General features: G+C 36.2%; 1 protein-coding gene across 7 annotated transcripts in view; it reads left to right on the top strand.

Moving 5' to 3' along the window:
- The window catches only part of SYNE1 (spectrin repeat containing nuclear envelope protein 1), a 255,312-nt gene that overhangs the window by 116,647 nt on the left and 114,727 nt on the right, over positions 1-23,938 (top strand). For 6 of the 7 annotated variants that reach the window (XM_055311232.1, XM_055311234.1, XM_055311233.1 and 3 more), the window contains 7 exons: positions 2,523-2,714; positions 10,403-10,537; positions 11,495-11,604; positions 16,322-16,478; positions 19,522-19,653; positions 19,855-20,010; positions 20,593-20,802. In XM_055311232.1, the coding sequence (XP_055167207.1) occupies positions 2,523-2,714; positions 10,403-10,537; positions 11,495-11,604; positions 16,322-16,478; positions 19,522-19,653; positions 19,855-20,010; positions 20,593-20,802 (1,092 nt within the window). The remainder of the gene's footprint in view (positions 1-2,522; positions 2,715-10,402; positions 10,538-11,494; positions 11,605-16,321; positions 16,479-19,521; positions 19,654-19,854; positions 20,011-20,592; positions 20,803-23,938) is intronic. The other variant, XM_055311229.1, reaches the window with a different exon arrangement.

Genomic DNA, 23,938 nt, shown 5'->3' with positions numbered 1-23,938 from the left:
TAGCTTCCTAAAGGACATTTTTTTTTAAAGACTGTAAATACTAAAACACTTATGGTATCTATATTTAGTGGCTACTAAGGACTATAAACCCAATGAAAAGAATTAATATCAGCAAATCAGACTGTGGATAAACACAAAAGGAGGTGCCCTTAAGTGCTCTGTTGTAATATTGGTTCTAATTTGGATATATTATTTGGACAACTTGGAAAAACTCAGTTACAGGCAGATAGACTGAACATAGGAAGGTTGTCTTTTGGAACAGAGAATTTCCTTCCTCTGATGTGAGGTCTTTAGGAATTTTTTTTTTAAGGATTTTATTTATTGATTCATGAGAGACACAGAGAGAGGCAGACATATAGGGAGAGGGAGAAGAGGCTCCCTCTGGGTGCCAGGACTCATTCCCAGGAACCCAGGATCATGACCTGAGGTTCAAAGGAAGATGCTCAACCACTGAGGCACCCAGGTGTCCCAAGGTCTTTAGGAATTAATGTAAAATGACATTAAGGTTTTTATTGTAGCATTTTTTTTATCTCTTCATTATGGAAAATTTCAAACACATGTATAAGTATAGAGACTAAGTAATGAACTCCAGTGTACCAATCACTGAATTTCAATGATTATCAAAATAATCGACTTCACACATGGCTGAAGTATGTCTAAAAGCTCTTTCATTTAACTAGCAACTATCTAGTAAGACTTCCCTAATCTACAGGGTTAAAATATCAGTATGTGTGACTCCATATGTCTCTTATTTGGAATCAGGAAATATGAAAAATCCATTAATGAATGAATGCTTTCTTCTTAATATGTAGTATGCTATTTTGATCATTCCTTTTATTAGATTTTAGATTTATTGTAATATTGATCATTATAACTGAGATTTTTAAATGCTCTAGGCAATTTATTTATGTGTATTCAAAGTATTGTTATTCTCTGCCTGGATGGTAGAGAATAGAGAACCACATGTGAATGTTTTCTAAATTATTTATATCATCTTTTCTAAAGTTTCCTTACTGGAAAGAAACCTCTATTTTTTGCATTCCCTTCTAAGTGCTTAAAATTAGCACATGTACTAACTAGCATTCTAAAATTATATTTTAACATTACTCCTACCTCTCCCTTTTGGATGTCTCTATTTTTATGGCTATGCATAAATTTCACAATTCAGATAATATATTTCAGGATTTTTATGAAGCATTGAAATGGTATTTTGATAACATTTTCAGAAACTAGAACCATATGGAATCACACAAATACACAGCAGTTCCTCAGTCAATTCAAGTGTAGTATTTAAGCCAGTTGTGTAATTAGAACTGTGGCTGTTATGAGGGTCCTATTATGACTTTTGGGGCTCTGGGTACTTTGCTTCTGTGGGCTTCTTCCTCTATAAAAATATTAAAAGCTGTATTTTTAGTTTATAACTACTTTGGTCCAAAGACTAATATGATCTAGAGTGGATTCGTTATTACATATTCATTGTTATATTCATTTGTTTCTTCCGATTTTAGAAGAAATTAAAATTAAGATTTTTATTGGGCCTCTAAAAGTATTATGAACCCTTAGCGCTGTGCCAACTGTGCCTAGTGGTAAAGTCTTGGTATAACTATATTAGTTTCTCAAAAAGAATCTTCAGGGAATCATCCGTTAAGCCCCATCTCATTAAATATTTCATGCTTTCATTTAGTTCTAGTTTTTTAGTTTAAACATATACTCTTAAAAGTTGATGGCAGTTTTTCTGATTTAAAATACTTTTCTCATTAGTAAATATCTTGATTGAAATTAGAGAGTGCATTTTTTAAAAGTTCAGAGTTAAGGAATATAAAAACAGAAGGATTTCTGCAGAAAATAAAATGATTGTTATTTGTTTACCTTTGATGTTTTTATCTTGTTCTTTTTTAGTTTTTGTTTTAAACCTCACTTTGGAAGAAAGGAGACTAGTTTGCTCCTTCTCAAAATTTAGCCTGTATTTGAGAAGAAAAGCAGCCTTAGAGAGTTGTCTCAGAAAATGAAAATAAAATTCTTAGGAAAACTTTTAGAAATGTAAGGTTAAAAATGCATTATATAAAAACAAAAAAAAAATAAAATCAAGAAATAAGAGCAACAACCTGAAAAAAAAATGTCTTGAAAGAGAGAATAACGGTTGATTATATGATATCTTTACTACTATTTGTCATAAGCATCACAATCTAACACTAAAATGGTAAAACAGTTGGAATAATGGGTTAAGGAAAGGTGTGGTCTTTTCTCCTTATCCCTTGGCTATATGAAATATGCTTTTGTATGCTTTTAAGATGTTTTCCATTATATAACATCTAATCTTAAAGACAAGAAAAATTAGGAAGCTCAAAGAATCTTTGAAAATCTGTAACTACTCTTCAGGTCTGTCAGAAAAGTAGGAAAAAAACGTGAACGCATACTCTTTTGGTGAAAGACAAGAAGTATTGTGTTTCGCTGTGAGAAATGATCTTTATGTGCAGAGACTGGCAGGGTGTATGAATTTCATCCTCATTTTGGTTTTCCAGAACATGCTATTAGAAATAGAGCAGAAGGTGGTGGCCTTATCAGAACTCTCAGTCCACAATGACAACCTGCTGCTGGAAGGCAAGGCTCACACCAAGGAGGAGGCTGAGCAGCTTGCCATAAAGCTGAGAGTGCTCAAGGGGAGCCTACTGGAGCTGCAGAGAGCCCTGCATGACAAACAGCTCAACATCCAGGTGAGGGCTCCAGCCACCCAGTGCTCTATCCTAAAACATGGCCGCCAAGGCGCCTTTTCCCAGCCTAGGATGTGTAAAGGAAGAGCTGTGGAATGTACATACTTACACACACTTTGGCACTGATTTTCAGATAGGTTTTGTAACGACTGTTTGAACCCATAGACCCAAAGCCTGCAGTACAGGAAAAGAAAAGATCATGAAAATAAATACCCATATTTAGCAAATATACTATTTAAAAAAGTATTTCAACATAGGTCATAGATTAAGATATTCTATGACATTTTAATATTTTTCTTCTATTTTCCTACATTCTATTTTTCAGATATACTTAGATTTTTTGACTTAGGGCTCATACCTTACATTGTCATATATTCCAAATGAATTGAACCATTTTATTCTCATGTAGTGACCTTAATATTCCCAAATAGTGATTTCTGTTTTATATCCCTGGAACTTTTGGGGGCATAATATAAGCCTAGTATATCCTTTAACTTTCCTTCAATTTCACCCTTTCTGTGTCCTTCTGTTTTAGATTTACCTCTTGGCTATACTGTGTTGGTTTTAAACATTTATCTAATCAGAAAATCTCTGACATTGAAAGGACAGGCTTAGCCCATTTAAATTTACTGTGATTACTGATGTGTGTAGATGTCTTTTATTTTACTTTTAAAAAAATTTTGTTCTCTTCTTTTTTCTTCTTTTTAACTTTTATTTTTAAGTGGTTGACTTCTTCCCCCCTCCCCTAATATCTACTCTTTACCACTCATACCTAATAAATTCTAAGTTTATTTCTTAATCTCCTTCTAAGGCAGTATAATTAGAACCTTGGAACACTTTCACTCAGACTTCTCCTCATATACCTTTCATACTGGTACTGTCCAATATTTTAATTTTGTTCTTTTTAATCTGTAAAAATTAGATATTGCTATTGTTATCCTATATAAATATTAAGCAAACATTTATTGAGAAGCAACTGTGTGTCAGCTGCTATTTTATACAATTGAGTGAAAGAGCCTGGAAAATAACTACCTGTATTTGTATGTCTGTATTTATAGCTATATATTCCTGATGTCAAAGGATTATGGTTGGAGGAAATAGACAATAAATAAAATTAAAATACATTATTATATATTAAGTTAGGAGATGATAAGAGCTATAGGTGAGATACCATAAAGTGGATAGATGGGGAAAGGCAATCTGGTTGGATTTGCAGTGCTAAACAGGGTGGCCAAGAAAGCCCCCTAAAGTCACATATGAAGGAATGAACTATGCAGATATGAAGGAGAGAGTTCTATACAAAGGGGAAAGCAAATACAGAGGCCCCAAGGTGAGATCATCCTAGGTCTGTTCAAGAAGGCCATTGTGGCTAGAATGGAATGAGCAAGGGGAGAGTGGTGTCAAATGAAGCCAGACACAGGTAACAGGGAACATGGTAAAAGGATGTTATAGGCATTGTATACACTTTGGTTTTTACCCTGGGGGAAATGAGAAGCCACTGGAGTGTTTGGGAATAGAGGAGTGATAAGATCACCTTTTATCCACTATAGGGAACCAGAGTAGAAGCTCAGACACCAGTTTGAAGACATGGCATAGAGGTTGAGGTGAAGAGAACTTCCTAGATTCTGGATAACTGTGAAGGTGAAAACTATCTGAGGAACAGATGTGGGGAGAGAAAGAGTAGTTAGATCAATAGTTTAATTTCAGATAGTGAAGTTTGTGATGTTTATTCAGTGTCATGTAGTGGCTGGAGTTCAGGGGAGAGACCTAGAGTCATCAGCCTCTAGATGGTCCTCCTTAAGGTATGAGGCTTTATGGGATCTCAAAGGATTGAGGAGAGATGAAGATCAAGGTCCTGGAATCAGGCACTGGAACACTCCAGTGTTATGGGTTTGGAAGTTGTGGAGGAGCCTATAGAAGAGTGTAACAAGGAGAAGCCAGGGAGGTGAGAGGAAGATGGAGAGTTTGGTTCCTAGAAGCTACTTGCAGGTAAGTGGGGCAAGATGAAGATTGGGAGCTGACCATTGGATCTCATGACATGTAGGTCTTTGGTGACCTCAACAGTAACTGTTCCAGTTGTATAGAGAAGGTGAAGACATTCAAATGAAAGTGAGGATAAGGACAGGGGAACGGGTTGGAGAGGAGAGAAAGTGATTCAGGAGTTTCCCTATGAAGAGTAGCAGAGAAATGATATACTTTAGAAAACATTTTAAGGCGATCCCTGGGTGGCTCAGAGGTTTAGCGCCTGCCTTTGTTCGGCCCAGGGCGTGATCCTGGAGTCCTGGGATCGAGTCCCACATCGGGCTCCCTGCATGGAGCCTGCTTCTCCCTCTGCCTGTGTCTCTGCTCCCCCCTCTCATGAACTCTCTCTCATGTGCATCTCATGAATAAATAAAATCTTAAAAAAAAATTTTAAGATCAGAAGAATGTGGCATGCCTACATGTAGATGGAAACAACTCAGTAGAAGAAAGAATGATGAAAAAGAAGTTGTTATAAAATGTGTAGGAGGGAGAAGATAGGACCAAAGGACAGGGTGTGGTCTCAGAACTACGGTACCAAGGAAACCTCTTATCTCCATGCAGGTGCTGGTGGGAGACAGGGCACCAATATTGTGGTGGAAACTTAATGAACATACTATTCTGCTTGCTTTTGTTTTCTCATTATAATGACAATTTTTTTCAGACTACACTACATATTTTCAGTTCTTTCTGCTAATCATATAATTCTGTGATCTGGAAGATCAAACCTGATCAACAGAAAACTATTAGAAGCAATGGAAGAATTTAGTAAGATGACTGGCTTATTTTAAAAATGGAGAATCCAGGGGCACCTGGGTGGCTCAGTCGGTTAAGTGGCCAACTGCTTGATTTCGGCTCAAGTCATAATCTCAGGATCCTGAGATGGAACCCACGTTAGGCTCCACACTGAGCTGGCAGTCTGATTGAGGATTATTTTTCCTCTCCCTCTGCTTCTCTCTCTCAAATAAATAAGTAAATCTTTTTTTAAAAAAATATAGAATCTATAACTTTGCCATGTACAAACAAAAAACAACTTAGAGAAATAATAGTTTTCCATCTGTGATATCAACAAAATATGAAATATTTGGAATCTCAACAAATAATATTTTAAAACATGAGTAGAAAAAATGTGAAAAAATGGACAGATAACCTCTATTCTTAGGAATATAATATTTTAAAGATGGCAGTTTTTTCCTGTACTAGCATATATGTTTATTTGGAATGTAATGCAATGATATAAAATGTGACAAAATGATTCCAGGTTTCCCTGGAATAAAATAAATGTGAAAATAACCATAATATTCTGAAACTGAAGAATTATGAGGGGCTAATTTGATCTTACCATATGTTAAAATACAATATTACAATAATTAGAATAGTTCGGCATTAGCACAGTAAATGAATCAACAAAAAACTTTACAGAATACATATTCCAGAAAGAGACCTCAATATTTAAGGGAGATTGATTAATGGTTAATGTAGCATTTCAAATCAGTGAATAAAATAATAATAAAATAATAGATGAACCACTTGAAATATGATAAACTAGATTTCCTATACCATTCTTTGCAGAAAAAAAAGTCATCATAGATGGACCAAATATTTAAATGTAAAAATTTAAACCTGTAAAGTTCTGGATATATGGGTATTTTTTAAAAAAATCTTAGGATGGGAAGGATCTATGCCAGTATGCCCTAAGCCCAGAATTTTAGTTTCTTTAAAAACTACAACACAAAAATGAAAAAGTTCTATTATCACTAAAAACACAGAAACCAAATGAAAAGACATGGACAAAAAGGGAAGAAACTGCATAATTCACATGTCAAAGAATTAATTCCCTTAATTTCCACAAATCTTTTGTAAACCAATATGAAAAGGTCACGTGATAGAAATATGAACAAAAGATAAAGAGACCATTCAAATGAAGAGACGAGACCTACAAATGGCCAGTGAATGTATGAAAAGATATTTTAACTCACTGTTGGTTAAATAAATGCAAATAACGACAAAATACAGCTTTTCACTTTATATTTACATACTTCAAAATGTACATGCAATCTGACTTTATGAATCAAAGCAACAAGAAAAGTGTTAAAAATATAAAATTAGAGAGTAAGGAATATAAAAAAATTTAAATTGTAATTAAAAAATTAAATTTGAATAAAATGAGGTTAATTTTCTAACTGTAAAAGTTTATACTAATTTACTTGGTTTTATAGAAAAGTATCATCAATCTAAAAATAGAACATTTTTTTTCCTAATGGTGTTGTATGAATGAACCTTATCTATAAAAAAACCAAATCAAAGGAAAGACTTCAAGGTTTCACATCTGGAATAGTAATTTAAAAAGCTGCAATTACCCTAAAGGCAGGTAGGAAGGGAGGGGGAACCTGATATGCAAGTGGCATGTGTCAGGATAAAAGGGGGTTTGAGGGGTGGGGGTGAGGGGATAAGGATACACTTTCCAAGGCCTCAGGGCCTGGTAAAGGCATATAAATAAGTGAAGCAGGCCTGGTCAGAATCTTGGCAAGCTGCTCTCACGTCAAGCAGTTATCTTCAGCTCCATCTATTACAGAAGATTTTATAGGCAGCATTGCTAGATCTTTCAGAGAAGGGACATTTGGATTATTTTTAAAATCTCCCAATTTTAAAACCCTGTCATTTAATTCTAAAAATTCTAAATTAAAATAATTTGTGTGCCAAACAGAGGGCAGACTAGATTCTTTGACTAGCACTTTGCAACTGCTATCCTAAAGTCTCCCCATCCTGGTGTACCACCTCTTGTCTTGTATGGCCATAAGCACAACATTTCTCAGTGCTGCTTGCCTACAAAATGGTCAGATCTATCACAGTCATCTTTTTAACTAGTTGGACTTCTGTATATATCAAAAAATAACCAATCCCTTGAGTCCCCCACCCACTAATAGATTCCTTCTCTTTATGAAGGGACAGAGACATATGGGCATGTAATACTCTCTTGAATTACATGGTATCTTTCCTCATAAAAGGTTAATCATTTTCACACATTATCATCCTTTGAAGGAGCAGAGTTTGCCCTATATAAATAGTGAAACGCTTTGTAAAGAAATGTTTTACTTAATGTTTAGCATTTCCAATCCTCACTAATCTTCCAAAGAATGTTCCTGGCAACTGTGGTTACTGTTCTAGTATTTCCAAAATAAACAGCTTATGTAGCTCCACCCCTGGGGGACTCTAGGGACTAAAGCTGCCTTACTTCCTCTTTCCTTAGGTAGGAGAGAAAATGGTTATCAGACATATTAGAATGTAATTACCATTATTCTGTTCCTTCTATCAGTGCCTTCTCTTCCCCATGGGAAAAGGAATGAAATTTGAACTGGATCCTTAATCATTTTTTGTTTCCTGTGGTCCAAGTCTTATGTTTCAAAATGGCTAAATCAGTCAAAGAAAAATTTACTAGCTGAAAAATGGAACCTAACCACATTAGAAAATACATACTAAACATCTGCTTTTGATGCTTCTTAATTTTTGTTTCTCTAAAGCTGTGGATTCAATTAGTGAAATATGACTCCCCTTAGATTTTAAGTCTTAGATTCTGAATATGTGTCTGTGCATGTACAACTAGTTAAGCTATTCTTAAGATCTAACATTGCGATTGTTATTTTTCCAAGCACAAATTTGCTGTGAGGAATTTGGAAAAAACAAACAAAAAAACCCACTCTTAATCAGACAGTAGTAACCTGTGCAGAAGGGTGAAGTGATGCCCTTGAGAGGTTACCATATGAGTGTCTAGGCTGGGCTCTGAAAACAAACCTTTACTGAAGAGCAAAGCGAGGGAAAGTGATCGGATCCCACGAGAGGCATCAGGTCATGGCCAGGGCCACCATTTCATCAGCTGGGGCAGCTTTCCCTAGAGATAGCATTCAGCCTTGTACACTGACTTCCTTGGGGTCATTCTCCGCAGGTCCCCTTTGACCTGCTGTTTCATCCTTACCAGAAGAGCCACAGTCTTTCAGAGTTTATGTTGGGTAGATAGTGCATTCTCAGATGGGAGAGAATCTGTTTCAGGCAGAAAATTACTGGCTTCAGTGCTGAAGAGTGCCCATTCACCTCATACCTCCTACCTTCAGGAGAATCACTGCTCATCTATAAGAAGCATTACTGGAGGAGTGGGGAATATACTGAATGGGGTGTTTCCAGTCACCCATTCTGAAGGTCCTGTGAAATGCAAATGGAATACTTTAGGCCCTGGCATCCCCATTGTTCTATATGAGCCATAGTTTCTTTCTGGGAAGCTGGATCATCTTAAAGGAAAGGAAGTTACTTGTGAGCTAAGGTGGCTCAGAATCTGGGAGAGGATTATGTATCATATTACCTGTGGGTTTCATGGTTTCCTTCCATTCACTGTTCTTCAGGCACTGATACCAACATTACAAATTCATTATCTCCACATTATCTCAAACATTTTGCAATTTAATCATGAGACTAATGAATAAAACAGAAGAGTAAATTGACCCCATTTATTTTCCTTAACAGTTAGGGTAAAATTCCGAAAATAAAAGGAAGAGAAGGGTCTTTGTGGGTGATCAAGCTGGATGACCTAGAGCAGCTGGATCCCAGTCCATGGTCAGATGTAGCAATGAAGAACCAAAGGAGATATAGGAGCCCTGGAGCTTAAGGGAGCAGGACCACTCCTTTGTGGACACTACTTGTAAACTGTCCCCCTTCACTGCCCCCATGGTACAGCCACACTGGCCCCTTCACTTGTTGTTGCTCTCTCTGAGATGCCAGATTCCTCTCTCTCATGGTCTCTGCTCCAACTGTTCCTCAACTTGGAAAGCCCTCTACCTAGATGTTTGCCAGGCAGGTGGTTTCTCATCGTTCAGTGCTCAATGCAGTTGTCTCTTCTCAAGATGCTCTCTCCCTGACCAGCCTAAGAAACCTTCCCCTTCACTCTCTATGCCATTATCTAGTTTTAAGTTCTTTATGGCTCTTATCTTGTTTATTATCTATCTCCCCAGAAGGACCCTTGCCTGGCTTCTTGGCAGAAGATGCCTAGAATAGTGGCAGACACACAATGCATGGTTATTTAATAAACATTTAGTGAATGAGTTATATTAAGATTGTGTACTTTATCTTTTTGGCATATATATACGTATGGGTAGAAGGATTCTCATTTGAACTAATTCCATTCTGATATGCAGTATTAGAGGGCCTTTCAAATTCCATCAGAATCATCAAGCATGATGGATAAATTCCTGCCTCCGTAATTAATAATTACACTTGTCTTTCTCCCTTAACCAAACATTATCCATGCCAGCAGTGGCAACAGATGACAGTGGGGTCTGGTCTGGGTGGTGATAGTAGAGGAAGTGAGATCTAGAGTTATATTCTCATGGAAAAATTTCTGGAATATCTGTTGACCACATCAGTGAGCTAAAAAAGCCTAGCCTCTAAGTAGACAGTTTCCCCCTCAAATATTTGAGTATAATCATCTATTTATTGTTCTCTTTTCTGCAAATACCATAAATTCGATGGGTTTTGTCTTACCATTTTTTTTTTAAAGTCTGGTTTCACATCCAAATGGATCTACTTTGGTATCATTATACAGACCACACCAAAGTTGCCTTTACTCCATTTGGTTAAGGGTTTTCTGTGGATAGTATGACTCTTGATTTCTGCCTCATTAAAAGCAGGGAACAGCACAAGAGAAGGAGGAGAGCCATGTGGACCTGACTGCCAGCCAGAGCCCTGGTGTCCAGGAATGGCTGGCCCAAGCGCGGACCACGTGGACCCACCAGAGACAGAGCAGTCTCCAGCAACAAAAAGTAAAGCATTTCTGACCCCTCTGTATCCGGCAGACCTGCCAAGCAAACACCTTGAGAGAAATGTTTTAGATGGACAAGTGACTTCTGTACTAAATACAAAGTGCCCCTTTATTTTCTCTTTGGACAGAAACAAGACCTGGCTAACTGTTTCAGTGTACTTTCTTATGACCACTGGAATGATTAGTCATTTCAAAGCCTGTTCTTTAAGAAAAGCTTGTGCTCAGGTTTACAAATAGCATGACTCAATTATAATCTGCCTTATGAAGGTTACCTACTCTATTTTCAGATTTGCCCCAATTCGAGCCTATTTTATATAATAACCTCAGGAAGGCCTTTAAGAATTGGTAAAAGCCTGAGTTATGTGTTTTTAAAAAACTTATTAAAAATGAAATTTATTTTTCACTTTTAAGTAGATACCATCACAAAATAGGATTAAAAATTAATTGCCTAGTGAAATAAATGAGCTGATAAATAAGAATGATTTCTCATTGATACTTTATGTATAGGGCATATTAAAATATTTTATTTTCTCAAACAGAAAAGAAATTTTTCATAAGTAATGAAAAAGTAAACCCAAATCTTGTCCAGTTTATCAAGCAAGTTGCGAATTCAAGAGAGCTGCTGAACTCAAGGATTTCTCTCAGCTCTGGCTGTATTGATTTTAAAGAGTGAAAGTGCGTTGTATACCACTTGAGGGCACCATTGCCCAGCAGAATTTTTCCCCCCATTAATTTTTTTCCAAGAGATTTCAGAGATAACTTTTACAAAAACTAAAGAAAGGTATAGAGTACTTTGGAGACATCTTTGTTCATTTACCTAAACCACACCTTTTATGCAACATCTGAACTTAGAAACTTATTACAGGAGTTCTCTGAGAATTTTCTAGACCTAAAACCATGATTGTGGGCAATAATCATAAAGTAACACATATTTTCATTTCTCCTTTTCCTTGAGCAGGAGTTGGAACAGGAATTAGCAGAACAGAAGAACCTCCTGCGGTCAGTGGCCAGTCGTGGAGAGGAAATTCTCACCCAGCACTCAGCTGCAGAGACCTCTGGTGGTGCTGGGTATGTTTCAAAACACTTTCTCCCAACTTGCCCTGATTTGAAGAAATGTAAACATCTCACTCAAAATTTTAAACATCTGCAAAATGTTTTCACTTTAAGATATTAAAATTATTTGCATTTTGAACATTTGTTACACAGCATGAGTATAGCTAGTAATTATGATGGCTCATGGCTGATAGCTAACTTGTTTGCCCTCTTTCCAGTATGCTGAGCATATCTGTCCAAAGAAGATGCTTCTGAGTTCACTTTTTTTTAATTTTTTTAAATTTATTTATGATAGTCACACAGAGAGAGAGAGAAAGGCAGAGACACAGGCAGAGGGAGAAGCAGGGTCCATGCACCGGGAGCCCGACGTGGGACTCGATCCCAGGTCTCCAGGATCGCACCCTGGGCCAAAGGCATGCGCTAAACCGCTGCGCCACCCAGGGATCCCTATGAGTTCATTTTTTAGAATCAAATAAGAAATGCATTCTAAAAATAAAAAAAAAAAGAAATGCATTCTAAAATTAGATCCATTGTGTTTCTAGCTGAGTGATTATATCTAACTGCAAAGCATTTTCCCTGCAAGAGCTTATCTTCCCCTAACATCACTCTGAAAAATAAAAATAAATGTATGTGCCCACTAAATATCTTGATTTTTCTTGATCATATCTGTCTGTGGTTTCTCATTGAGTTTCGAGGCCTGGTTTGGAATGGAGACTGAAAGCCTTGTACACAGCAGAGCAAAGTGTTCAAATAAAAGTGAAGGAAGTTGGAGAATTTTCAAGTTGGAGATTTTGATTTCAAAGGCAGGATGAGTTGAAGTATCCCTGCATTTTAAGTCAGATCTGGGTTTTAACTCTGTTTCTCCAGCTGTCACTATGGAAGAGGAACTCAACTCTAAGCTTCAGTTTGCTCATCTTTAGGATTACAGCAATAATTGACCCCCTCCATCTCAGAGGGGTTATGAAAGTGGTGGGCACAACTGAGAGGATATGCAGGAAAACTTTAAAATCCAAAACATTTAAAAAAAAAAGTTTCAGTGAAACCTGTGTGCTCATGCATTGTAAAGATTGTGATTTAGTAGTATCCTTCGGCAACCAAAATACAGCAAATAGCTTTAACTCCACTGATTCCAACATTGTCAATTCTGAGCATTTATTGGAGGAAATAGCCAAAGGAGGAGATATATGTTATGGAAGTGACTTTTGAAATATCATTTAGAATACCAAATAATAGAAAAGGGGGAAATGCCTGCTAGTATTAAAAAAAAGCCTAAGAAAAGTTTTTGCATATATAATATTAACAAAAAACTATATAATGATACCAGAAAATATATATGTGATACTAAGTAAAGGTGTAATATAAAATTGTAGGTATAGTATATGCATGAGTAAGAACCGGACTATACAATATAGATGATCAAAACTAACTTTTGAGGCACCTGGGTGGATCAGCAGGTTAAGTGTCTGCCCTTGGCTCAGGTCATGATCCAGGGTCCTGGGATCGAGCCCCATGTCAGGCCACCTGTTTGGCAGGGGAGTCTGCTTCTCTCTCTCCCTCTGCCCCTGCTTGTGGTCTCTCTCTCTCTCTCTCTCTCTCACTCTCACTTTCTCTCTCTCTCTCTCTCATATAAATAAATAAAATCTCTTTTAAAAAAGCTAACTTTGGAAAAGATAGATACAGAACCTTTTATTGTATTTTTTTTTGCAGTTTAATCAATACTTATGAAATGTCCCTGACATATAACATCAGTGTTGACTATATGTTTGTATATATGGCTATGTTTAAGAATTAAAATGCAAGATGATAGAAATTGAACTACAATTCAATTGAAATAGACATATTATGACAAAATATATAGGAATTAGGTTGTCATCAAAAAGAAAAATGAAACAAAAAGACAGCAGAAATATTGATAAAACTAATAAGTATGAATTTAAAAAGAATACAAATGAAAACTGTTATGACATCACTAGTCAGGAATTCCATTAAAATAACCTTAAAACTCTAAAAATTATGTTAAAATATGAAGGAGTTTTCAAAAATCCTGATTGTCCATCATGCTTACAAGCACAGATAAGGCTGTAAATATGTGTGTCTGTGTAAATCCAACGTGAGAAACGCCATCCCTTGCATGCTGACTGAGTCAAGACGTGCCTTTGATTTTCATTTTCTATTCTGTCTCTTATTCTTCTAAAACATTTATTCATTTTTCACAATTTTCTGAATATTTTTGCCAAATGCTATTTTTACAAAGAACTCATTCACACATTGCCTCCTCATCATATGAATAGTCACAAAAAGCAGCAGTAGGAATCTTCTGTGACTTTCTTGCCATGATATTTTTCTTTCCTTGGCCTTTAGCTTTGGAAACGACTCAGATGAAAGACAAACAACTATAAATTGCTGTTTCAAATACAAAAATATTTTAAAGAGAAATTCACAGTGCAATACTGCCTTTCTACACAAGATTCGCTTTAAAGACTGCTTTATAAATTTTATAAATTTTTAAATTTTTAGTCCAAATCTTTAGAAAATTCACCTGTAAATCTATTGACTAAAGTTCAACCATGCCTTTCAAGTCTCTGTGTAAATAAGCCAAACCAACAAACATAAAGTAAGCAATATCTAGTATCCAAAAAAAAAAATACATGTATTTTAAAAAGAACAAAATAACATTGCTAGGGAAAAAAAAAAAAAACAACCCTGTAGTCAGACTTCACCTTATTAGCTGATTTCTAAGACTATCAAATATGAATTGGTTTATGTAAGAAAACCCCTATGGGAGGGGCATGATTTGCTTCAAGTGTAGAAATTTAATATATAAAGAATAAATACTATATGATGTATAGAAGGTTGATGGAGGGATCCTTCTAAGATAAGGAAACTCAATTGGTTATTAATTGATATAAATATCAAAGGGAAGAATATTTTTCCATGGGAAATAAAAGGCTTTGTTCTAATTTAAGACTGATTTGCTGCTGGCATTTTATATGCATTAATGATTAAGTGTAAGAATAGAGATATTTAATATCCCTTGGTTTTATACTAAAGTGTTATGTAAACATAAGTGAATTAAAAATACAGTCCAGCAATACAAATGACATCACAATAAAGAAATTTAATTTCATAAGAACTTTAAAACTTTTTTTATTTAAAAAGATTAAAAAAAAAAAACCACAGAGAAAACTCCAGAGACTAAAATGACGAGCCAAATTAGAGATACTAGCTTGATTTTAGCACTTTTCACTCAGTATCAGCTTTTTAAACAATCCCTGTTGATACATATAGATCTAGTTCTATCATTTTAAGTGCTTAATGGTATCTTGTGAAAATAACTTGTTCACTCTTTTTTTTTTTTTTTTTTTGCTGATGGGCATTTACCTTACCACTTTTTAAATTTTTTTTTTAATTTTGTATTTTTTTGCTAATATTAGCATCATTGAAGTTAGCCTTCTTGAGTGTCTCTAAGTGCACAGGTTGGGGAGATTCTCTACGTCGTATCCCAGAAAGTAGAATACACCACATTATAGCCTTATAGATAATTTTTAAAGGCTTACTTCAACAGATTTACCTAAAAAGCTATTGTATTCAATACTTATTCTGAGAAAAGTAGACGTTAGGGTAATGTATAGTTTTATCTGGCCAATGAACTTGTTATTTTTTTTCCACTTAAGCAAAAGTTCTGTCAAAATATTAATTACAATCTAGTATATCTTTAAGATGACATGGTTCTAATTAGGTCTTTTTTTAAAGGCTTCATTTATTTATTTATTTGAGAGAGAGAATGCACAAACAGTGGGTTTGCAGGGGGAGCGAGAGAAGCAGCCCCCCCCCCCCCGTCCCCACTGTCCTCCACCCCGGGGCTTGATCCCAGGACCTTTGGATCATGACAGAAGCTGAAGGCAGATGCTTAACTGACTGACCCACCCAGGCACCCCTCTAGTTAGGTCTTTAAAACTTCTGACAAACTAGGATCTATTGGAACTTGGGTCCCCCAGATTCGTTTTGTTAGGCCCCACCTATCAAGTAGCTATTATGTTCCAGGAAGGGTTCTAGGCATTGTGCATGTCTTCTCTAAATTCTTATACTTCTGTAAGATAGACACTAGTTATCTTTATCTGAGGATAAGATAATAGAGGCTCAGAGAATTGAAACAAATTACTCAAAATCACAAATCTAATATGCTGGAGCAGAGATTCCAACCCAGATCTATCTCACCTCCAAAGCCATAGTCTTTCTCCGATGCTACCCTGCTGCCTTAATAAGGATGATACTGCAGTACCTTCCTTCCACCCTCTGTGCTTCTGTTCCATGTCCTGAAACATTGTCTGTAGCATTTTCTTTGGACTCAGAATGAAAACTCTCAATAGACTAGGTGGCATTTTTAGTTTTTTTTTCATTATTCTGTGGGCTGTTTGTTGATGGACACTAGTCTAATTGTACACTTTCTGTTTCTAAAAGTTATAACTATTTTTTATCTTTACTAGTGAGCTATTTTCAATGAATTGTTAAATTACTGTGCTCACAGTTCTTATACTTACAAGTAAGAATATATTTGTTTATGGTTAGTCTCAAATTTTCTATTTTAATTGATAGTTTTAAAGTTTAAACTAATGACTAAAATAATCTAATTCCAATTTTGGAGGCCAGATCTAGTATATACAATAAATTACCTGGAACTTAACACCTTTTTGCACAAATTGTAAACTTAGATTATTTATTCTTCTAATAGCGAAAAACCTGATGTGTTATCCCAGGAATTGGGGATGGAAGGGGAGAAATCAGCTGCTGAAGACCAGATGAGAATGAAATGGGAAAGCCTACATCAAGAATTTAGTACCAAGCAGAAGCTACTACAGAATGTTCTGGAACAGGAACAAGAGCAAGTGGTATCTGAATATTTTGATTTTATATATTAACTAATATAAAAGATGTGTAGGTTATGCTAATGGAATGTAACTACAGTAATCTGTAAATTCATTATCAATTCTAAAATAAGACATAAAGGAATTATTTATTTTATATTTTTCTTAACAAGCATATTTCATGTTTCCTTTAATAATTATGTATTTATGTGTGTAAATTTATTTGATTTCTAGATACCCTTTTTTTAAAGATTTTATTTATTTATGCATGAGAGACACACACACAGAGAGAGAGAGAGAGAGACATAGACAGAGGGAGAAGCAGGCTTTCTCCAGAATCACGTCCTGAGCCAAAGGCAGATGCTCAACTTCTGAGCCACCCGGGTGTCCCTCTAGATACTCTTTTCCTCAGAGTTAGTTAATATCTGATGGGATTTATTAGCATAAACCTAATTAGCAACCCTTCTTTTTTCACAACCTTGAAAATTAAGGTGGCAAGTCAAGAATATACACATCTAGGACAAGAGAAATTCAACAAATTTGGTTACTTTCTGGAAGTAAATGCTAAGTTATCTTTTTTCCATTACTATTTCCAGTATTTAATAGTTTCAGAAGATCTTAATGAGAAACATGTTGGGACCTCAGTGGATCTAAAAGGAAGAGGAAGCCAGTTGTCAGCTAGAATGGTTACTGATCCATCTGTAGGCTTGTTCCCAGGATGGTAGATACTGTGTGATGTTCGACTTGTTTCACAAAGCAAGCCAAATCCAATGGAATCTAATATAGCAACAGAAGGGTCCAGGTAGATAATAGCTATTAGTTCACTGTAAGCAGAAGCTAGAGAACAGTTGAGTCAGAGGAATCGACTCTGTGGAGAGTTAGTGCATGAGGTGGAAACCCAGACAGCCCTCCGATGTTGATCACAGCTGTAACCTGGCAGGATTTTTTTTTTTTCCTGGCAGGATTTTGAAGACAGAACCCTAGTCCTGGGTCCTGGGCCAGCAGTGCTTTTCTAGGCCATTCTGTGACCATTGTACAATCAGAGTAAAGTCTAGGTCCTTAGATCTGGGGAAGCTGCTGTTCCCACTGATCTGACTAGGACTAGCTTCTGGGCTGGGAGAGGCTGCAACAGGAAGTGAAACGATATTAGTAACTGGAGTGCCTCTGAGGGGAGAAGGCAGGAGATGGCAAGGCAGGTACTATAAAACAGATACAGCTTGCCAGATACCTGAAAAGGAGACAGGCTGATGGTCACGGTGTGTCTCCTTATCTGTGGGGAACCATGCATTAGTGCTCTAGAACCATGCATGTCTATCTCATTTTACAGACTCTTGTGTAATGCCACCCTTTCTCACTCCTCTATTCTGGCCAGCAGCCTTCTTTTTTGGTGTCCATGTGAATAGTCACCAGCACTGGCTCTGGGGATCATAGAGCACTCCATTCTTGGAGGTAGTTATCCCAGAATCCTCTTCTACCCTGGCAAGTGGTGCCTTAGAGCTTTCACGTGGACCTCCGACCTGTTTGAATTAATGCTTCTTCACATCCCTGATCAAACATTTCTGACTTATAGCCTGAATTCTTGATTTCTGATGTAGAGCTCCTGGACTTGAGCACTACCTCACCTTTATTTTATAATGTTCCCCATGCCTTTAACTATAAGGGATAGATCAAGTCCTAAATCAGGGACTGCAGTCTTTTCTGATTATCCTAAGTCAGATAAATCCAAGGCATTCCTAGTAATATTTATGTTTACTTACTATTCTATATTCAGTAAATGCCCAAGTCCTGGATTCAACCTGTTGCCCATCCAGCCTAAAGCATCTGCATGGTTCACCCAGGACTCCAGACTTCCTGCGTGTCTCATCTATTACCCAGTCTTGTCTCAGAGAGCTACATTTTCAGTCAGTGCTGTGCTATCATCTTGACATCCTCTTGTGTGAGCCTGCCAGAAAAGCCCTGCCTGCTCTCACTGACATTCCCACACTCCATAGACTGTTAAAGTTTAGGTTCAGGTCCATATTTTATTGCCTTTGGAATTGGAAATGGAAGCATTCATTAAATGTCCTTTATTTTATGGCTTTTTTTTTTATTTGAGTACTTTCTTTCCATAATCACTGGTCATTTATAGAGAGTGCGCCCTTGGTGGTTTTCTTCTTTTTGGTGTGAAGAGGTGAGAGAAAAGGTGAGGAAGAAACAGTGTGGCCTTGAGAGTTTCCAAGAAGAAAGGGATGATTGTTTAGTGAATATATTTTGTGTTTAGTGAATATATTTTGTGTTCTAGGTGTTATTTCTAACAACACTGTGTCGAAATTGACATTATCTCTGTCTTTATTTCTGAGAAGTTAGGCAATCATGATAGGCTCTGTAAGCAGGAATTAAAAAGGAAGCAGAAGTAAAAAAAAAAAAAAAGTAGAAGGCTATTGTAGTGGTGTAGAATTTGAGGTGGTGGATTTTAAAGAGGTGCTGTATGGTGGGTGTTCTAGCTCCAGTGGGAAAGGAGTTGTTTAGAGAATAATGAGTAATCAGCCTGAAAGGCAAGGTGAGGATGAGACATTTTATAAAGTATAAGACTCAAACATTTTATAAAGTATAACACTCAAACTTTTGAATGATGTTTCCAATCAAGTTTAAGCGATATCGTGGACCTTATCAGGGAGACACTCTGTGTGCCTACAAGCGTTTAGGGGAGGTTAGGTGAATGAAGAAAGCATAAGGATCAGTCTAGATCTGTTATCTAGGATGGATGATTTCATCATGGGTAGTCTAAAACCAAGAAGACAAGTTGAGAGGAAGGCTGTGATAGATTTCAGGCATTTTTCCCACCATGTTTTGCTGTTGTTGTTGTTGTTGTTGTTGTTGTTGTTTAGTCCATCAGTAGAAATATTACTCTTGCTGAATTTGGTCACCATGTTTAGTGGACATGATATGTTGAAGAGGTCATATTTCTCTAGAAGAAGTTTTTATATATGGATAGTTTTTCCAGCATCTACTTCACAGTATAATTCTAAATGATGAAACCTGAACATAGTACATAGGCTCTTAAATAAGTGCCCCTGTTTGCCCACAGCTATACAGCAGGCCAAATCGGCTCCTGTCTGGTGTGCCACTATACAAAGGGGATGGGCAGACCCAAGACAAATCTGCAGTGACATCTTTGCTGGATGGATTGAACCAGGTCTTCGAAGAGGTTTCATCACAGGTAGGGCTGCACTCTTGGTTTGCTCATGAATCTTGGTCTCCATGAAGTTGTTCTACCTCAGGGCATGAACGGTTGAGATCAAGCACAAGTGATTAGCCCTGAAAGGCAGAGCCACTGGACCCTGGTATCTCATCCTGATATTTTTCTTTGATTCTTGAAAGCACTATAATTAATTCTGTGTCCTCCTCTCCTTTTTCTCAGAGTGGGGGGAAAAAGAGGCAGAACATTCACTTGGAACAAAAGTTATATGATGGGGTGTCCGCTACCTCCACATGGTTGGATGATGTTGAGGAACGTTTATTTGTTGCCACAGCACTTTTACCAGAAGAAACAGAAGCTTGCCTCTTCAACCAAGAGGTAAGTTTGGCAGCTGGTGTGTGTGAGTATGTGATATTAGAAAGCACTTTTAATCTTGGTGTTGGAAAATTAATGTATAAGGAAGGTCAAACATAAAACAGTTCTAATAAAGAACAAATTAGGCATATTTCCAAGCAGCATAATGCAGAAGAGAACTCCCTAGTGTAAAAATCTCTCAGAGATATTAATGTTTTGCATTTTTGTTCTCTATCTTATATATGTAGCAGGAAGAAAAAAGTGGAGGACTCTTAGTAGAAACTTGTTGTGTATTGTAAATTTTCTACATATGAAACATAGCCTAAAAATATTGTATGAGTTTTAAATAGCCCTTTACAAAGTCTCATTTTTCACTGAATACATATTATTAATATTAGTTAATGATGTAAAGTTTCTGAGAAAAATCTCTCCAGTATCAGCTTCCCTAATATTTATAGAAGTGAAAGTGGGTCAACTTGCCTGATGTATAATTATCACTGAAAAGTAGGAGAGATATAGTGGACTTTCTATAACAAAATTAGTTGATTTGTATATAGACTCATGGATCTAAGCATTAAAATGTGCTTTCTCGTTTATCAACCCTAGACTCTTGCCAAAGATATTAAGGAAATGTCTGAAGAAATGGATAAGAACAGGAACTTGTTTTCCCAAGCATTTCCAGAGAATGGTGATAACCGAGATGTCATTGAAGACACTTTGGGTTGTCTTTTGGGCAGGTTGTCCTTGCTAGATTCAGTAGTAAATCAGCGCTGTCATCAGATGAAGGAAAGACTTCAGCAAATACTAAATTTCCAGGTAATACATCATCAAGAGATGTTTGATCATTCTCTAGCTATAGTCAGTAATAAGCAGGATGTCTTACTGAGGTATGACATAGACCTATTTTTTTTTCCAAGTATGCAGTGAAGAACAAGAACATTACAGAAAAATAAGGGAATAGAGCTCTAGGATTAGTTTAATGTTCCTAGAAATAGAAAGTTGAGAAAACCAACTAACCAAACTAAGGGCTGAATAGAACTTTAAATTTAACCTATAAGTCATGATTATAATATTTAATTGATAATTGGAATTTAAAACATATAACCAAAGTTTATTTAAAACATAACTAAATAAATACACAAGTATTTATTTATCTAGAACCCTAAGTTAAATAAACCCAAAGTTTATTTAAAACATAACTAAATAAATACACAAGTATTTATCTAGAACCCTAGACTCCATTGACCAGGAGCTATTAAAAATGACTATGGCCTACTTACTTCTATCTCTGTTAAAAATGCATGGTGTTGAGGTACCTGGATAGCTCTGTCAGTTAAGCATCCAACTCTGGATTTCAGCTCAGGCCATGATCTCAGAGTTGAGAGGTCGAGCTTCACATGGGGCTCAGCGCTCAGCATGGAGTCTGCTTGGGATTCTTTCTCTCCTCTGCCCCTCTCCCACTTCACTAAAGAAGTAAATAATAAATAAATAAATAAATAAATAAATAAATAAATAAATCGAATCTTTTTTAAAAGTTTACAGCATGACTTCCTAACTCCTCAGACTTACTGCCTTTTAGCCCTAGACTAGAGTTCCATTGCCAGCTGAGTAATTGTCTGCCTATGAAACTTTTCCTTAGACTATAAACTTCAGCAAGTGCAAAAGCCACTGATAAACTTTGAGTTGATTTCCATTTCTAATAGAAAGCATCTTTTGGGAATACGTAAGTTTTAATTGAGTTTCATTTATTTATTCATTTTTTTAGAAGAGGGCAGACAGATGAGGAGAGGGCAAAGGGAGAGGGACAGAAAGACTCTTAAGGAGGCTCCATGCCCATCACAGAGCCTGACATGGGGCTCAGTCTCATGACCCTGAGATCATGACCTGAGCCAAAATCAAGATTCAGACACTTAACTGACTGAGCCACCCAGGAGCCCCTAATTGAGTTTTATTTTTAAGAAACCTGGATGATTTATAAATTACATAATTAGGGCCAAGAGTTTGATATAAAATTTTGATTTGTAAAAAATACTGTTAAAGTGTAAATGTAATATCAGCCAAGATATGTGGAATTTTCTAGATATTCACCTACAGAGACAGATTATTACTGCCTTTCAGTAATTTGTATTCTTAAAACTACAAAAAAATTATGAGAAAAATTTGTGTATCATTTTTTATTCTCAAAAAAATTTCACCTGTATTATTAATCTTCACAACATACTTCTTAGCTAAGCATTATTCTCATACTCATTTTGCAAAGTCAGAAGAACAAAAAAATTAAGGACAGTTTCTAAAACCAGCCCTCCTGGGTTCAAATTCTGGCTTTGTCATCTACTGCTATATATGCTTAGCTGCTTCTCTGAGCCTTAGTGTCCTTGACTATTAAGTCACACCCATCATAACTGTCTAATGGGGTTTGGTGAGGGTAAAATTAGTTAAAATGTAGGAGATACTTTGAACAGTGCCTGAAACATAGTAAGCACTCAGTAAGTTCTGTTACTGTTATTGCTATTAATAGCAGTATTCATGATGACACATATAAAATCTGAAACCAATATGGAGTTTAAATTACTTCTCTAAGCTAATTCAACCATCAAGAAGTAGAGCCAGGATTTGACTCAAAGAACATTTTTATATTTTATATCATTAGGGTGCTCATAGTGGATATGGAGAATAATAGACCCCTTCAAGATGTATTTTGAAGACAGACTCGATAGGAGCATATTTATTTGTGGCTTAGAAATGGAGAGTGAGAGAAAGGAGCACTGCTGAGGAAGTCCAGAGACCTGGACTGACAGGGCTGGTGAAGAGCAGTGCTGTTGACCAATGGACAGCACTGAGCTGCTGGCTGGACAGGGATATGCCATAGAATTAAAATACTCAGGTGAAGAGCCGCAGTCTACATTTGAGTATACAAGACTGGCTTTGAGGAATGGCCTGGACTAGATATTTGCATTTGTATTGATTATGACATGTAGGTCATAGAGAGGAAAACACATTTCACTTGGAATCAGAAAAGCTGGGGTTGATTATTTGGATATTTTGTTTTGGATGCAAGACCTGATTGTGTGTACATGTATACACCATCTGTCTAGAATCGGCAAAAGTGTTGTGTAATTTATGGAAACTTGTTTCATTACTCTAAAATGCACTTGCATAAAATGCACTGAGTTTTAACAGTATTCTGGTTGGTTTATCAGCCACCAGTGAGGGGGGTTAAAAGTACAAATGTGTGTATCACTTGGAAGCATACTTCCCTTTTCAAATCGCTTTTACTATGCTAGTGCCTAAAGTACTTTAAAATTTTTATTGGTAATTATAGCCAGTCAGAGTAAAATATGAATTAAGCATGAATAAATACTCTGGAACTGATTTTCTCTAGAGGACCAAGAGAAGGACATATAATCATGAAATTCCCTTTAAATCATGTTCCCTATTTTTTTCTGCCAACAAGTTTCTCCTTGTTGGTGGCCAGCTCACGAACAACAACTGACATTTCAAAATGTTTGTGTTCCAATTTAATTGAAAGACATAGTTCCAAAGTTAATATAATTAAAGGTCATTTTATTTTACTTTGCACCAAGCACCTGGTATGCTGTCAGTGCTCAGTAGATAATGGAATGATATGCCTTTATTTTCCATTTTACTTTTGAGTATTGGCTTTTGTCAGGCTGTTAATGTTGTCCTATACCTAACAGACAATCTGCAAGAACATGTTGATGGTATGTAAATGTATGTTATCTCCATGGAATCACAAGTTAATCATCAACTATTCTATTTTTTTTCTATAGACTTAACCTCAAATAAATTTACTAGACATTTTTATAATTGACTATTTTATTTAAAAACTGAAAAAAATGAAAGAATTATTTATTAAACGAGCGAGGCAGCACAGATGATTTTAAGACTTGAAACCTTATATGCACCTGTTTTTTAAAAAGCAAGAATCCTG

The sequence above is a fragment of the Nyctereutes procyonoides genome, unplaced genomic scaffold (assembly GCF_905146905.1).
Source record: "Nyctereutes procyonoides isolate TBG_1078 unplaced genomic scaffold, NYPRO_anot_genome, whole genome shotgun sequence".
Classification (NCBI taxonomy): domain Eukaryota; kingdom Metazoa; phylum Chordata; class Mammalia; order Carnivora; family Canidae; genus Nyctereutes; species Nyctereutes procyonoides.
Note: the sequence above shows the minus strand (reverse complement) of the source record. Positions and strands in the feature narration are given on the sequence as shown.